We start from the raw sequence: 18,876 nt of genomic DNA, 5'->3' as shown, positions 1-18,876 counted from the left end.
CTGGTTTATACTGTTAGAGCTCTCCCTGAGTCCACTGGTTTATACTGTTAGAGCTCTCTGAGTCCACTGGTTTATACTGTTAGAGCTCTCCCTGAGTCATACCAGAGATCCCAGACTTTAATCAAATGTGACAGACAGATAACAGGGTGACAATATGCTGGACCAGTCTAATAATGTGGCAAAGGAATGAAGGCTTGACCTTTTCACCCTTTCCTGTGTCGTGGTTTATGCTCCTATGGGAATTTTATGTTAAATAAGTTAAGTCTTAACACTCTTTTACATGAACATATTGGTTGATGTTTAAAATGAATACAAACTTGTTAAAAAAAAGGAGCACAATAAATACAAGGCATACATTTTATTCCAGATGCATTTGTAAACATGACAAACAAAATGTGTTGTTTATGTGGAAGAGCAGGACTGCACAACAACATACAAATATAAAAATTCACAAGCACTGGTTTCTGTTGAAGAATGGGGAAGAAGTTACAGGTAGAGCCTCGACAATTTCTGACCTCTAGTAGCAGGCTTCCACTAGGTACCAGTAGCAGGCTTCCACTAGGTACCAGTAGCAGGCTTCCACTAGGTACCAGTAGCAGGCTTCCACTAGGTACCAGTAGCAGGCTTCCAATAGCACCCAGAGTTTTTCCCGACGAGCTAACATGGTCAGGAAAAACTTGTGGCACTATTTATGAAAAATTACACGGTTTTCCAAAATGGCTGCCAGCCAGGCCTATCGACCTCAAAACCAGTTTATTATAAAAGGTCGTTCAGGACCTGCTTCTCTGTCCGTCAGTGTCTATAAAGCCACACTGTTGCTCCAGGCAGTGGTCCATGCTGAAGGAGACTCCCGTGGGTTCACACTCATGAAATCCTTAGTGGGCTTGATGTCAGACAGTCTGCCATCAGCTGATGATTGCTTGGAGGGGTGGAAGGGACGCTGCAGACAGGAGGATCTTAGCCTCTGTTTGGTCTCCCCGGTCCTCCTCTCTTGAACTCTCCTCACTGCCAGAGTGATGGTTGCCATTTTCTTTTCCATTCTGTCCATTTTCTTCCCTTTGTCCCCTGACTGAGGCTTTCCTGGTGATACTGACTTCATCATCATCATCATCATCATCATCATCCTCCATGTTGGCCGGGCAGTTGGTATCTTCCTCGAGACCATCGTCCTCCTCCGCCTCTCCCTCATTCCATCTCTCCTCTCCATCCCCCTGTTCCTTAGTCCCATCTCCCCCCTCACCTGGTCGCTTGTCAATCATGAACAGGGGGTGTGGCACCTGAAGAGAGGCGGTGTCCATCTCCTCATCCTGCAAGTCCATACTGTAAAAGGATATGACATCACACATCAGCAACAAACAACAAAGGAGGTCAAATATCCATATAATTCACGTGTCACACAGACCCATGTTTGCTCTGCCCTATTTCCTGAAGCTGGACTCTAGCTGGATTCTTATTGGGTCTTAAGACCATGTTGAAGAATTAGGCTCTGCTGCATACTTCCTATCACATCATACATTAGGGTACTGCAGAAGACATCTTTATGCTTGACCCATGACAATGACTTAAAATAATAATTCTTCAAACCTGACCTACAGCCTCATTCTTCCAGACGTTTCAGTGTTGATTTATTGGAATTTACTCTCCATGGTACAGTATGTGATTGTACAGCCTCTGATTGATCTCCTGCTGATTCCAGTACCTGGTTATCGCTGTTAACATTCCTCAATCCGTTTGTTATTCATCATTACAGTGCTGACAAAGCTTATAAACGGTGTCCCAAATGGCACCATATTCCCTATGTAGTGCACTACTTTAGACCAGACCCCTAGTGAAAAGCAGTGCACTTGTATATAGGCAATAGGGTGCCATTTGTGAAGCAGCCATAGAGAGGGAATGTGGTTTCAGAATGAAGTCTACTACAGTACTTACAGTAAAAACATCAGGTTGGTTACACAGGTATTGGTCTCAAACCACAGATATGTGAAAGTCATCTCTCTTGCCCAGATACATTCCTATGAACGACAACAGCCATTGTTCTAGACTCAGATTAGATCTAGAGCAACCTTCGCGTGGCATACTGTCAACGCTGATAGGTCGGATGACTGCGTCTTGCTACGAAGTTACTTAGAAGGCTACAAGGAAACATGAAATCAAACAATTGAACATGTCTTTCACTTCAGAGAAGCGAATCCTAACAATTGCTTAAGTCGAATTTCCACTTCAGTCAAAGCAATGTTATTGATGGAAGACTAAGTGAAACACACTTAAGTGTATGTTAGAATCTGTTTTAGGGCGAATCCTGTCATCGCTATCAATCCCTATTAAAAGAAACTCGAAACAATGAAATGTATGTGTTTTTTATTCTGAATCTTTCTAAAAGCAATGTATTTGAAAAAACATTTGAAAGTCATTAGGCAAGGCTGTGTAGTGTTAGTATAAGCCCTGGATTGTGATTGGTGGGTGTTGTGTTTAAGGCCCTCCCCTGGTCACCCTCACCTGGCTGGAGCTCCTGTCACTCTCATATTCTGCCACATGTAGTCCAGGAACATGGAGGCCTGCAGCAGACGGCCTATCCTTTGCATGTGCCTCTCTGCGGGAGAGGTGTCAAATCAAACAAGGGAACTGTATCAACAAACACGTATAGATGCGCACACACAATCAGCAGACACCATCACACACACAATCAGCAGACACCATCACTAACACACACAATCAGCGGACACCATCACTAACACACACAATCAGCAGACACCATCACTAACACACACAATCAGCAGACACCATCACTAACACACAATCAGCAGACACCATCACTAACACACAATCAGCAGACACCATCCCTAACACACACAATCAGCAGACACCATCACTAACACACACAATCAGCAGACACCATCCCTAACACACACAATCAGCGGACACTTTCTCTGGCATCAGTGGTTTGATTCCTTCACTATTATTCAGAAATTAAAACATCATACATCATCTGCATGGAGGTAATTGTCACGTCTGGCGTGAGTCTATACATCAATGTGACTAACACACACACCCCACCTCACCAGTGTAAGGTATGAGTCCCTCCAGGTGTGCACGTGCTCCTTGGTACTGGAGCAGCTCTTCAGGGGAAAGGTGTGTGAGCATCACCTGGATCACAGCCTGGGCGTCCAGACAGCTCCGGGCATTGGTGTTCCACACAGCACAGTAGCGCAGCATAGACTCTGGAGGGGAGGGGGGAGTAGAGAGAGTCAAGGTTAGGATTACACGGACCATTAACATACCCGGAACTTTATCACGGGCCATTACCATACACAGACCTTTATCACGGGCCATTACCATACACAGACCTTTATCACGGGCCATTACCATACACAGACCTTTATCACGGACCGTTACCATACACAGACCTTTATCACAGGCCATTACCATACACAGACCTTTATCACGGGCCATTACCATACACAGACCTTTATCACGGGCCATTACCATACAGACCTTTACCACGGGCCATTACCATACACGGGCCATTACCATACACAGACCTTTATCACGGGCCATTACCATACACAGACCTTTATCACGGGCCATTACCATACAGACCTTTACCACGGGCCATTACCATACACAGACCTTTATCACGGGCCATTACCATACACAGAGCTGTATCACAGGCCATTACCATACACAGACCTTTATCACGGGCCATTACCATACACAGACCTTTATCACGGGCCATTACCATACACAGACCTTTATCACGGGCCATTACCATACACAGAGCTTTATCACGGGCCATTACCATACACAGAGCTTTATCACGGGCCGTTATCATGTGGCTCCATCACTATATTGGATACCCACCAAGCACAAAACGTTTTCAGAATGTTCTGCAACGTAGTAAAAACAGTGTTTTTTTTGGACCAGCTTAGTATATCCCAATCCTTTCTGACCTCACCTTTCTGGTCCTGACGCAGCTTCAGCACAGTCTTCTCCAGCTGCTTAGCACCATCTTCCCCCTGGCGGATCGCTAGAGGCCACACAGGAAAGTCACGAGGTCAGAGACAGTACACACAGAGTAACCCACATCAGATATAGAAGCCTATGATCCTGGCACACATAACCAGGGTCATGGCACACCATACATAACCTAAGTTCAATGGCCAGTCTATTAAAGACTTACATAACTGCAACTTTCACTACAAACTGCATTACTTTTGACCAGAGGTCTATGGTGAGCAAAAGTAGTGCACTAGATAGTAAATAGGGTGCCATTTGGGATGCAGCCTTGTACGCATCATCATGACCTAAGTGACCCATCCTGTCTACAACCCCATTCTAGACCCTCTAGTGTCAGTATGACGGTCCATTGTTATGCCAATACAATGACCTCTGACCAATCCTTCACGGTCAAACATGGAACCCTAGTCTCTCCCATACAGTTATTTTAAAGTGCCGAGGCAGTCATTTTAACTACATATTAATTTAAAATGTGTATATACATATGCCATTTTTAAAAGCCATTACCCTTCAGTTCTTGACTTGTCCTAAATAAGTATTTTTAACACACGTATGTTATATGTTGTTAGAGTTTCAATATGTTAACCAGAATGTGTTCGAAGTAGTTTTAAGAGGACATGTTGTTTTGGAGCTGCACTAGTGTGTTGACCATATACACATGATGTTCCCAACACCAACATGCCTAAACACTGAGTACGTGAACACTCCTGTGTTTATAAACTGTACCTTTATTTAGCTCAGAACCTGATCTCTCTCAGGCCATGTTCAATAGGCACGAGACGGAAGTAAACGGTAAACGGAACTTGTAAAATGAGAAATATAATTCTTGTTGTGCAACGTTTTGCCCTAATGAACACCACCCAGTCTCTCTCATCCATGATCAATACAAGGAATGTCTAAAACAAGTATGTTCCAATCTTCTTTGTTTCGATAAACAAACACCAAAGTGTACCTATGCACAACTATCTATGTTTTGGCTCAGATGAAGGTCAATGTAGGGAACATAAAGGCCTGGAATGTGGGCAGAGTGATTTGCTCCATTTAGTCTATTTGGAGGGCCTTGGTGTCAGACTGTCAGTGGACCTGTCTGTATGCAGGTCACGTCATCCATTAACTTAATGACAGAGAGGTTTAGAGAGTCTGAACTGGTTACTGAGTAATGTTGCTCTAAGTAGTCCTCCTTATGTAGAGTTCCCACAGGTCTAGTCTACACTAGTGCCTGGAGGACTGAGGGAGTACTACAGAGGAAACAGTAGGATAATAGGTTGGGTGGAATCCAGCAGCTATTTCTGGAGATGTGAGGAAGAATCTGGATGATCAACATGCTGTATGTACAGTGTGGAGAAAACATGTGAGAGACTAGAGACAGAGGGTAGAGAAATGTACCTTTGATGACGTGGAAATGGTGTGTGTGTGGATGTGTAGTAGGATATAGAAGAAGCGAGAGAGGACAGAATTATACCTTTAATAACTTTGAGCACAGTGTGTGGCTGGTCCAGGGAGATGGCCAGGCCCAGAGCCTTCAGGTACTTCTTCTCATGAAGCAGGTTAGACAGCTCCTGTTTCCTGCACAACACAACAACACACCACTACATCTGAAAGTAGAAAAAAACGGGGCTGCGTTCATTACGCACAAAACAGGACTGGGACAGTGAGGGACCACCTGGATCTGTCCAATAAGAAACGCACATCTTTGTTTCCCACTGCAAAACGTCTTAAAACGTTAACGTGCCCTAATAAACACGACCCAGAAAAGACGCACAAACACGCGCATGCAACTCCTATGGTCATTGTCATATTATTTCTCTCTCTGGCATCAGTGGTTTGATTCCTTCACTATTATTCAGAAATTAAAACATCATACATCATCTGCACAGAGGTCAGTCCATAGGAGTTGCTGTCTTCTGCTAAATGTAAAGGAATCAGATGAAGTGGCGGCGACGTTCAGAAACAAGATATATTACACGCTCATCATCACACACCAGCTCTTTATTTAGCCGGAGGCTGTTTCCTTCAGACAGAGGTAGTATTTCTGCAGCCATTAGCTCAGCTGGGTGGTCCATGCACAGAGGTACACTATAGTGTATGAGAAACCAGTGGTGGGTGGACAGTCTTATCAATCCCCGTGGTTATCCTTACATATGGTTCCAGACAACAGGTCGTGACTTTTAAAAGGAACACTAACAGGGGGACCAAAGGAAGAAAACATTTCTATGTCTGGACCTCCACCACCGTGTGTGTGTGTGTGTGTGTGTGTGTGTGTGTGAGATTAGAAGTATGTAAATAGGACATGTTATCCACCTGGACTTCTGACCTCTAGTGTGGTTAGGCAGTGGGCAAACATTGGTCTAACAAACCCTTGATCTGTAAATATTTATCAGCTGTTGGAAGAAAGAAAGTGGGTCATAGTGGTTAAACTCAGAATACTAACCCCCCTCACCAACCATGACCCTAAACTAAACCAATGACCCTAGTTTAACCACTGACCCTAAAGTGAACCGCTGATACTAAAATTAACCAATGACCCTAGTTTAACCACTGACCCTAAAGTGAACTGCTGACACTAAAATGAACCACTTACCCTAAACTGACCACTGAAAGTAAACCAAATTCCAGTTCCAAATTGTCCTCATTGAAAAGCATTGAAGAATTGGAATTTCAGTGCATTTGCTGAACCACCTACATTTAAAACCTATATGCACTGTATGTCCCAAGAAAAAATAAAACCCACAACCTGTGTCTGTCAGCACAATGCTCCAACCAACTGAACCATCTGTACTAAAGGATGTTTTAATGCCCAGTTGATATCTGTATTGAAGGTGAAGGATGTTGTAATGCCCAGTTGATATCTGTATTGAAGGTGAAGGATGTTTTAATGCCCAGTTGATATCTGTATTGAAGGTGAAGGATGTTTTAATGCCCAGTTGATATCTGTATTGAAGGTGAAGGATGTTTTAATGCCCAGTTGATATCTGTATTGAAGGTGAAGGATGTTTTAATGCCCAGTTGATATCTGTATTGAAGGTGAAGGATGTTTTAATGCCCAGTTGATATCTGTATTGAAGGTGAAGGATGTTTTAATGCCCAGTTGATATCTGTATTGAAGGTGAAGGATGTTTTAATGCCCAGTTGATATCTGTATTGAAGGTGAAGGATGTTTTAATGCCCAGTTGATATCTGTATCAAAGGTGAAGGTTGTTTTAATGCCCAGTTGATATCTGTATTGAAGGTGAAGGATGTTTTAATGCCCAGTTGATATCTGTATCGAAGGTGAAGGATGTTTTAATGCCCAGTTGATATCTGTATTGAAGGTGAAGGATGTTTTAATGCCCAGTTGATATCTGTATTGAAGGTGAAGGATGTTTTAAAGCCCAGTTGATATCTGTATCGAAGGTGAAGGATGTTTTAATGCCCAGTTGATATCTGTATCGAAGGTGAAGGATGTTTTAATGCCCAGTTGATATCTGTATCAAAGGTGAAGGATGTTTTAATGCCCAGTTGATATCTGTATCGAAGGTGAAGGATGTTTTAAAGCCCAGTTGATATCTGTATCAAAGGTGAAGGATGTTTTAATGCCCAGTTGATATCTGTATCGAAGGTGAAGGATGTTTTAATGCCCAGTTGATATCTGTATCGAAGGTGAAGGATGTTTTAATGCCCAGTTGATATCTGTATCGAAGGATGTTTAATGCCCAGTTGATATCTGTATCGAAGGATGTTTAATGCCCAGTTGATATCTGTATCGAAGGTGAACTCACTTGAGTATCTGGTCTTCCTGCTTCGCCTGCTCCTCTGCCTGCTCCACCTCGGTCACATCCTACAGGGGAAAGGCACACACAATACATTTATCATCTCACTCATTCAATTTATACAACAACATAACTGTCTGGCTAAGTAACAGTTCTAGATTTGCCCTACAAATATACCCCCAGTTTTAAAGACATATAGCATCTAGTTTAAAACTTAACCTGAATCACTAGAAGATCTAGGATGGGTGTGACAAAAGTTGGAATAGTTAGAGTACCAAGACACTCACTAAGCTAATTTACATTAACTCAGTTTTCACACCTTTCATTAATCCTTTTCATAAAGATCTGAAACGCAATGGATATCACGGCCAAGTTCAAATTCCATTCTGGTGTCATTTCTGAATCGTTCTTGGCATGAAGTGGCACACGAGGAGTTGCCTAGTTTCATTAGCTTCGAGAAACACTTATGTAACAGGCTGAGTTCCCATCTTTCATAATACAGGCAGGTATGCAGCATACAAAAGGATGGGTGACCATCTCCATGACTAGTATTTACCACTGCATCCTGGCAGATGGAGGTGTTATACAGACCACATGAAGACCTTTACCACTGCATCCTGGCAGATGGAGGTGTTATATAGACCACATGAAGACCTTTACCACTGCATCCTGGCAGATGGAGGTGTTATACAGACCGCATGAAGACCTTTATTTACCACTGCATCCTGGCAGATGGAGGTGTTATACAGACCACATGAAGACCTTTACCACTGCATCCTGGCAGATGGAGGTGTTATATAGACCACATGAAGACCTTTACCACTGCATCCTGGCAGATGGAGGTGTTATACAGACCACATGAAGACCTTTACCACTGCATCCTGGCAGATGGAGGTGTTATACAGACCACATGAAGACCTTTACCACTGCATCCTGGCAGATGGAGGTGTTATATAGACCACATGAAGACCTTTATTTACCACTGCATCCTGGCAGATGGAGGTGTTATATAGACCACATGAAGACCTTTATTTACCACTGCATCCTGGCAGATGGAGGTGTTATATAGACCACATGAAGACCTTTACCACTGCATCCTGGCAGATGGAGGTGTTATACAGACCGCATGAAGACCTTTACCACTGCATCCTGGCAGATGGAGGTGTTATACAGACCACATGAAGACCTTTACCACTGCATCCTGGCAGATGGAGGTGTTATACAGACCACATGAAGACCTTTACCACTGCATCCTGGCAGATGGAGGTGTTATACAGACCACATGAAGACCTTTATTTACCACTGCATCCTGGCAGATGGAGGTGTTATATAGACCACATGAAGACCTTTACCACTGCATCCTGGCAGATGGAGGTGTTATATAGACCACATGAAGACCTTTACCACTGCATCCTGGCAGATGGAGGTGTTATACAGACCGCATGAAGACCTTTATTTACCACTGCATCCTGGCAGATGGAGGTGTTATACAGACCACATGAAGACCTTTATTTACCACTGCATCCTGGCAGATGGAGGTGTTATACAGACCGCATGAAGACCTTTATTTACCACTGCATCCTGGCAGATGGAGGTGTTATACAGACCACATGAAGACCTTTATTTACCACTGCATCCTGGCAGATGGAGGTGTTATACAGACTGCATGAAGACCTTTATTTACCACTGCATCCTGGCAGATGGAGGTGTTATATAGACCACATGAAGACCTTTACCACTGCATCCTGGCAGATGGAGGTGTTATACAGACCGCATGAAGACCTTTATTTACCACTGCATCCTGGCAGATGGAGGTGTTATACAGACCGCATGAAGACCTTTATTTACCACTGCATCCTGGCAGATGGAGGTGTTATACAGACCACATGAAGACCTTTATTTACCACTGCATCCTGGCAGATGGAGGTGTTATATAGACCGCATGAAGACCTTTATTTACCACTGCATCCTGGCAGATGGAGGTGTTATATAGACCGCATGAAGACCTTTATTTACCACTGCATCCTGGCAGATGGAGGTGTTATACAGACCACATGAAGACCTTTATTTACCACTGCATCCTGGCAGATGGAGGTGTTATATAGACCACATTAAGACCTTTATTTACCACTGCATCCTGGCAGATGGAGGTGTTATACAGACCACATGAAGACCTTTATTTACCACTGCATCCTGGCAGATGTAGGTGTTATACAGACCGCATAAAGACCTTTATTTACCACTGCATCCTGGCAGATGGAGGTGTTATATAGACCACATGAAGACCTTTACCACTGCATCCTGGCAGATGGAGGTGTTATACAGACCGCATGAAGACCTTTACCACTGCATCCTGGCAGATGGAGGTGTTATACAGACCACATGAAGACCTTTATTTACCACTGCATCCTGGCAGATGGAGGTGTTATATAGACCACATGAAGACCTTTATTTACCACTGCATCCTGGCAGATGGAGGTGTTATATAGACCACATGAAGACCTTTATTTACCACTGCATCCTGGCAGATGGAGGTGTTATACAGACCACATGAAGACCTTTATTTACCACTGCATCCTGGCAGATGGAGGTGTTATACAGACCGCATGAAGACCTTTATTTACCACTGCATCCTGGCAGATGGAGGTGTTATACAGACCGCATGAAGACCTTTACCACTGCATCCTGGCAGATGGAGGTGTTATACAGACCGCATGAAGACCTTTATTTACCACTGCATCCTGGCAGATGGAGGTGTTATACAGACCACATGAAGACCTTTATTTACCACTGCATCCTGGCAGATGGAGGTGTTATATAGACCACATGAAGACCTTTACCACTGCATCCTGGCAGATGGAGGTGTTATATAGACCACATGAAGACCTTTATTTACCACTGCATCCTGGCAGATGGAGGTGTTATACAGACCACATGAAGACCTTTATTTACCACTGCATCCTGGCAGATGGAGGTGTTATACAGACCGCATGAAGACCTTTATTTACCACTGCATCCTGGCAGATGGAGGTGTTATACAGACCACATGAAGACCTTTATTTACCACTGCATCCTGGCAGATGGAGGTGTTATACAGACCACATGAAGACCTTTACCACTGCATCCTGGCAGATGGAGGTGTTATACAGACCACATGAAGACCTTTACCACTGCATCCTGGCAGATGGAAGTGTTATACAGACCACATGAAGACCTTTACCACTGCATCCTGGCAGATGGAGGTGTTATATAGACCACATGAAGACCTTTACCACTGCATCCTGGCAGATGGAGGTGTTATACAGACCACATGAAGACCTTTACCACTGCATCCTGGCAGATGGAGGTGTTATATAGACCGCATGAAGACCTTTATTTACCACTGCATCCTGGCAGATGGAGGTGTTATATAGACCACATGAAGACCTTTATTTACCACTGCATCCTGGCAGATGGAGGTGTTATACAGACCGCATGAAGACCTTTATTTACCACTGCATCCTGGCAGATGGAGGTGTTATACAGACCACATGAAGACCTTTATTTACCACTGCATCCTGGCAGATGGAGGTGTTATACAGACCGCATGAAGACCTTTATTTACCACTGCATCCTGGCAGATGGAGGTGTTATACAGACCACATGAAGACCTTTACCACTGCATCCTGGCAGATGGAGGTGTTATACAGACCACATGAAGACCTTTATTTACCACTGCATCCTGGCAGATGGAGGTGTTATATAGACCACATGAAGACCTTTATTTACCACTGCATCCTGGCAGATGGAGGTGTTATACAGACCACATGAAGACCTTTATTTACCACTGCATCCTGGCAGATGGAGGTGTTATATAGACCACATGAAGACCTTTACCACTGCATCCTGGCAGATGGAGGTGTTATACAGACCACATGAAGACCTTTACCACTGCATCCTGGCAGATGGAGGTGTTATACAGACCGCATGAAGACCTTTATTTACCACTGCATCCTGGCAGATGGAGGTGTTATATAGACCACATGAAGACCTTTACCACTGCATCCTGGCAGATGGAGGTGTTATACAGACCACATGAAGACCTTTACCACTGCATCCTGGCAGATGGAAGTGTTATACAGACCACATGAAGACCTTTACCACTGCATCCTGGCAGATGGAGGTGTTATATAGACCACATGAAGACCTTTACCACTGCATCCTGGCAGATGGAGGTGTTATACAGACCACATGAAGACCTTTACCACTGCATCCTGGCAGATGGAGGTGTTATATAGACCGCATGAAGACCTTTATTTACCACTGCATCCTGGCAGATGGAGGTGTTATATAGACCACATGAAGACCTTTATTTACCACTGCATCCTGGCAGATGGAGGTGTTATACAGACCGCATGAAGACCTTTATTTACCACTGCATCCTGGCAGATGGAGGTGTTATACAGACCACATGAAGACCTTTATTTACCACTGCATCCTGGCAGATGGAGGTGTTATACAGACCGCATGAAGACCTTTATTTACCACTGCATCCTGGCAGATGGAGGTGTTATACAGACCGCATGAAGACCTTTATTTACCACTGCATCCTGGCAGATGGAGGTGTTATACAGACCACATGAAGACCTTTACCACTGCATCCTGGCAGATGGAGGTGTTATACAGACCACATGAAGACCTTTATTTACCACTGCATCCTGGCAGATGGAGGTGTTATATAGACCACATGAAGACCTTTATTTACCACTGCATCCTGGCAGATGGAGGTGTTATACAGACCACATGAAGACCTTTATTTACCACTGCATCCTGGCAGATGGAGGTGTTATATAGACCACATGAAGACCTTTACCACTGCATCCTGGCAGATGGAGGTGTTATACAGACCACATGAAGACCTTTACCACTGCATCCTGGCAGATGGAGGTGTTATACAGACCGCATGAAGACCTTTATTTACCACTGCATCCTGGCAGATGGAGGTGTTATATAGACCACATGAAGACCTTTACCACTGCATCCTGGCAGATGGAGGTGTTATATAGACCGCATGAAGACCTTTACCACTGCATCCTGGCAGATGGAGGTGTTATACAGACCGCATGAAGACCTTTATTTACCACTGCATCCTGGCAGATGGAGGTGTTATACAGACCACATGAAGACCTTTACCACTGCATCCTGGCAGATGGAGGTGTTATACAGACCACATGAAGACCTTTATTTACCACTGCATCCTGGCAGATGGAGGTGTTATACAGACCGCATGAAGACCTTTATTTACCACTGCATCCTGGCAGATGGAGGTGTTATATAGACCGCATGAAGACCTTTATTTACCACTGCATCCTGGCAGATGGAGGTGTTATACAGACCACATGAAGACCTTTATTTACCACTGCATCCTGGCAGATGGAGGTGTTATATAGACCACATTAAGACCTTTATTTACCACTGCATCCTGGCAGATGGAGGTGTTATATAGACCACATGAAGACCTTTACCACTGCATCCTGGCAGATGGAGGTGTTATACAGACCGCATGAAGACCTTTATTTACCACTGCATCCTGGCAGATGGAGGTGTTATACAGACCACATGAAGACCTTTACCACTGCATCCTGGCAGATGGAGGTGTTATACAGACCGCATGAAGACCTTTACCACTGCATCCTGGCAGATGGAGGTGTTATACAGACCACATGAAGACCTTTATTTACCACTGCATCCTGGCAGATGGAGGTGTTATATAGACCACATGAAGACCTTTATTTACCACTGCATCCTGGCAGATGGAGGTGTTATACAGACCACATGAAGACCTTTATTTACCACTGCATCCTGGCAGATGGAGGTGTTATACAGACCGCATGAAGACCTTTATTTACCACTGCATCCTGGCAGATGGAGGTGTTATACAGACCGCATGAAGACCTTTACCACTGCATCCTGGCAGATGGAGGTGTTATACAGACCGCATGAAGACCTTTATTTACCACTGCATCCTGGCAGATGGAGGTGTTATACAGACCACATGAAGACCTTTATTTACCACTGCATCCTGGCAGATGGAGGTGTTATATAGACCACATGAAGACCTTTACCACTGCATCCTGGCAGATGGAGGTGTTATATAGACCACATGAAGACCTTTATTTACCACTGCATCCTGGCAGATGGAGGTGTTATACAGACCACATGAAGACCTTTATTTACCACTGCATCCTGGCAGATGGAGGTGTTATACAGACCGCATGAAGACCTTTATTTACCACTGCATCCTGGCAGATGGAGGTGTTATACAGACCACATGAAGACCTTTATTTACCACTGCATCCTGGCAGATGGAGGTGTTATATAGACCACATGAAGACCTTTACCACTGCATCCTGGCAGATGGAGGTGTTATACAGACCACCTGAAGACCTTTACCACTGCATCCTGGCAGATGGAGGTGTTATACAGACCGCATGAAGACCTTTACCACTGCATCCTGGCAGATGGAGGTGTTATACAGACCGCATGAAGACCTTTACCACTGCATCCTGGCAGATGGAGGTGTTATACAGACCACATGAAGACCTTTATTTACCACTGCATCCTGGCAGATGGAGGTGTTATATAGACCACATGAAGACCTTTATTTACCACTGCATCCTGGCAGATGGAGGTGTTATACAGACCACATGAAGACCTTTATTTACCACTGCATCCTGGCAGATGGAGGTGTTATACAGACCGCATGAAGACCTTTACCACTGCATCCTGGCAGATGGAGGTGTTATACAGACCGCATGAAGACCTTGATTTACCACTGCATCCTGGCAGATGGAGGTGTTATACAGACCACATGAAGACCTTTATTTACCACTGCATCCTGGCAGATGGAGGTGTTATATAGACCACATGAAGACCTTTACCACTGCATCCTGGCAGATGGAGGTGTTATATAGACCACATGAAGACCTTTATTTACCACTGCATCCTGGCAGATGGAGGTGTTATACAGACCACATGAAGACCTTTATTTACCACTGCATCCTGGCAGATGGAGGTGTTATACAGACCGCATGAAGACCTTTATTTACCACTGCATCCTGGCAGATGGAGGTGTTATACAGACCACATGAAGACCTTTATTTACCACTGCATCCTGGCAGATGGAGGTGTTATATAGACCACATGAAGACCTTTATTTACCACTGCATCCTGGCAGATGGAGGTGTTATACAGACCACATGAAGACCTTTACCACTGCATCCTGGCAGATGGAGGTGTTATATAGACCACATGAAGACCTTTACCACTGCATCCTGGCAGATGGAGGTGTTATACAGACCACATGAAGACCTTTACCACTGCATCCTGGCAGATGGAGGTGTTATATAGACCACATGAAGACCTTTATTTACCACTGCATCCTGGCAGATGGAGGTGTTATATAGACCACATGAAGACCTTTATTTACCACTGCATCCTGGCAGATGGAGGTGTTATACAGACCGCATGAAGACCTTTATTTACCACTGCATCCTGGCAGATGGAGGTGTTATACAGACCACATGAAGACCTTTATTTACCACTGCATCCTGGCAGATGGAGGTGTTATACAGACCGCATGAAGACCTTTATTTACCACTGCATCCTGGCAGATGGAGGTGTTATACAGACCACATGAAGACCTTTACCACTGCATCCTGGCAGATGGAGGTGTTATACAGACCACATGAAGACCTTTACCACTGCATCCTGGCAGATGGAGGTGTTATACAGACCACATGAAGACCTTTATTTACCACTGCATCCTGGCAGATGGAGGTGTTATACAGACCGCATGAAGACCTTTATTTACCACTGCATCCTGGCAGATGGAGGTGTTATATAGACCGCATGAAGACCTTTATTTACCACTGCATCCTGGCAGATGGAGGTGTTATACAGACCACATGAAGACCTTTATTTACCACTGCATCCTGGCAGATGGAGGTGTTATATAGACCACATGACCTTTATGCATCCTGGCAGATGGAGGTGTTATATAGACCACATGAAGACCTTTATTTACCACTGCATCCTGGCAGATCCTGGCAGAGGTGTTATACAGACCGCATGAAGACCTTTATTTACCACTGCATCCTGGCAGATGGAGGTGTTATACAGACCACATGAAGACCTTTACCACTGCATCCTGGCAGATGGAGGTGTTATACAGACCGCATGAAGACCTTTACCACTGCATCCTGGCAGATGGAGGTGTTATACAGACCACATGAAGACCTTTATTTACCACTGCATCCTGGCAGATGGAGGTGTTATATAGACCACATGAAGACCTTTATTTACCACTGCATCCTGGCAGATGGAGGTGTTATACAGACCACATGAAGACCTTTATTTACCACTGCATCCTGGCAGATGGAGGTGTTATACAGACCGCATGAAGACCTTTATTTACCACTGCATCCTGGCAGATGGAGGTGTTATACAGACCGCATGAAGACCTTTACCACTGCATCCTGGCAGATGGAGGTGTTATACAGACCGCATGAAGACCTTTATTTACCACTGCATCCTGGCAGATGGAGGTGTTATACAGACCACATGAAGACCTTTATTTACCACTGCATCCTGGCAGATGGAGGTGTTATATAGACCACATGAAGACCTTTACCACTGCATCCTGGCAGATGGAGGTGTTATATAGACCACATGAAGACCTTTATTTACCACTGCATCCTGGCAGATGGAGGTGTTATACAGACCACATGAAGACCTTTATTTACCACTGCATCCTGGCAGATGGAGGTGTTATACAGACCGCATGAAGACCTTTATTTACCACTGCATCCTGGCAGATGGAGGTGTTATACAGACCACATGAAGACCTTTATTTACCACTGCATCCTGGCAGATGGAAGTGTTATACAGACCACATGAAGACCTTTACCACTGCATCCTGGCAGATGGAGGTGTTATATAGACCACATGAAGACCTTTACCACTGCATCCTGGCAGATGGAGGTGTTATACAGACCACATGAAGACCTTTACCACTGCATCCTGGCAGATGGAGGTGTTATATAGACCGCATGAAGACCTTTATTTACCACTGCATCCTGGCAGATGGAGGTGTTATATAGACCGCATGAAGACCTTTATTTACCACTGCATCCTGGCAGATGGAGGTGTTATATAGACCGCATGAAGACCTTTATTTACCACTGCATCCTGGCAGATGGAGGTGTTATACAGACCACATGAAGACCTTTATTTACCACTGCATCCTGGCAGATGGAGGTGTTATATAGACCGCATGAAGACCTTTACCACTGCATCCTGGCAGATGGAGGTGTTATATAGACCACATGAAGACCTTTATTTACCACTGCATCCTGGCAGATGGAGGTGTTATATAGACCGCATGAAGACCTTTATTTACCACTGCATCCTGGCAGATGGAGGTGTTATACAGACCACATGAAGACCTTTATTTACCACTGCATCCTGGCAGATGGAGGTGTTATATAGACCGCATGAAGACCTTTACCACTGCATCCTGGCAGATGGAGGTGTTATATAGACCGCATGAAGACCTTTATTTACCACTGCATCCTGGCAGATGGTGGTGTTATATAGACCTTTATTTACCACTGCATCCTGGCAGATGGAGGTGTTATACAGACCGCATGAAGACCTTTATTTACCACTGCATCCTGGCAGATGGAGGTGTTATATAGACCACATGAAGACCTTTACCACTGCATCCTGGCAGATGGAGGTGTTATACAGACCGCATGAAGACCTTTACCACTGCATCCTGGCAGATGGAGGTGTTATACAGACCACATGAAGACCTTTACCACTGCATCCTGGCAGATGGAGGTGTTATACAGACCGCATGAAGACCTTTATTTACCACTGCATCCTGGCAGATGGAGGTGTTATACAGACCACATGAAGACCTTTATTTACCACTGCATCCTGGCAGATGGAGGTGTTATACAGACCGCATGAAGACCTTTATTTACCACTGCATCCTGGCAGATGGAGGTGTTATACAGACCACATGAAGACCTTTATTTACCACTGCATCCTGGCAGATGGAGGTGTTATACAGACCGCATGAAGACCTTTACCACTGCATCCTGGCAGATGGAGGTGTTATACAGACCACATGAAGACCTTTATTTACCACTGCATCCTGGCAGATGGAGGTGTTATACAGACCGCATGAAGACCTTTACCACTGCATCCTGGCAGATGGAGGTGTTATACAGACCGCATGAAGACCTTTATTTACCACTGCATCCTGGCAGACATCATCTGCACAGAGATAGCGGTCACGTCTGGAGTTACTATGACAATAGGAGTTGTCTTCTCCTAAACATCAAGGAATCAGATGAAGTGGTGGTAACATACAGCACATGATACAGGACACACTCATTACCACATCAGCTTTTCACTTGAGGTTTCCTTAAGGTACAATTTCTGTAGAATAACCACAGCCATGAGGTCAGCTGGGTGGCAATGCTTCCAAATCATCATCATGAAACCTGTCACCAATGCCTAGGGGAGTTATACCTGGAAATGACATTCAATTTCTGTAGAATAACCACAGCCATGAGGTCAGCTGGGTGGCAATGCTTCCAAATCATCATCATGAAACCTGTCACCAATGCCTAGGGGAGTTATACCCGGAAATGACATGGTACTCACTGAGGTTAACAGGAAGTAATGCAATGGTATGAGCTCTTTCCATGACATAGACTGAAGTGAAGGTTAGTGTTTGATAAGATTAAAGACTCTCTCAGGGAACCAATTCACTCCCTGCTGGCTTCAATGCTGCCTCTCTCTGTGCATCTCCTCTTCCTCCTTCATTACAGCCTGACTCACCACCGTCTCACTACAAAGAACATTTATTTTGTTATGAGAACTTATAGTAGCCAATCTTTTGATTATAGCTAGGTTCATTTCAGTCAACTACTCCTGCTGGGGGTCAGGCTCTGTTCAACGTTAGCTTCTAACTTCATCCTTCTAGCCAGCTAGCTACCTGGCTAATAACCAGAGCCCTTGCGCTACATAGCAGGCTAGACATCTGACTGAAGTATCAGTG

The 18,876-nt window shown here is 44.5% G+C and overlaps 1 protein-coding gene across 1 annotated transcript in view; it reads right to left on the bottom strand.

The window, feature by feature from the left end:
• Positions 1–343: 343 nt before the first annotated feature.
• Positions 344–18,876, bottom strand: part of LOC139396661 (transducin beta-like protein 3) — a 37,132-nt gene continuing 18,599 nt past the window's right edge. The window contains exons 18-23 of the mRNA XM_071143597.1: positions 7,773–7,831; positions 5,477–5,580; positions 3,953–4,024; positions 3,060–3,218; positions 2,497–2,590; positions 344–1,320 (exon numbers count right to left, since the gene is read on the bottom strand). Of these exons, the coding sequence (XP_070999698.1) occupies positions 906–1,320; positions 2,497–2,590; positions 3,060–3,218; positions 3,953–4,024; positions 5,477–5,580; positions 7,773–7,831 (903 nt within the window). The 3' untranslated portion in view covers positions 344–905. The remainder of the gene's footprint in view (positions 1,321–2,496; positions 2,591–3,059; positions 3,219–3,952; positions 4,025–5,476; positions 5,581–7,772; positions 7,832–18,876) is intronic.

This window comes from Oncorhynchus clarkii, unplaced genomic scaffold, assembly GCF_045791955.1.
Source record: "Oncorhynchus clarkii lewisi isolate Uvic-CL-2024 unplaced genomic scaffold, UVic_Ocla_1.0 unplaced_contig_632_pilon_pilon, whole genome shotgun sequence".
Classification (NCBI taxonomy): domain Eukaryota; kingdom Metazoa; phylum Chordata; class Actinopteri; order Salmoniformes; family Salmonidae; genus Oncorhynchus; species Oncorhynchus clarkii.
Note: the sequence above shows the minus strand (reverse complement) of the source record. Positions and strands in the feature narration are given on the sequence as shown.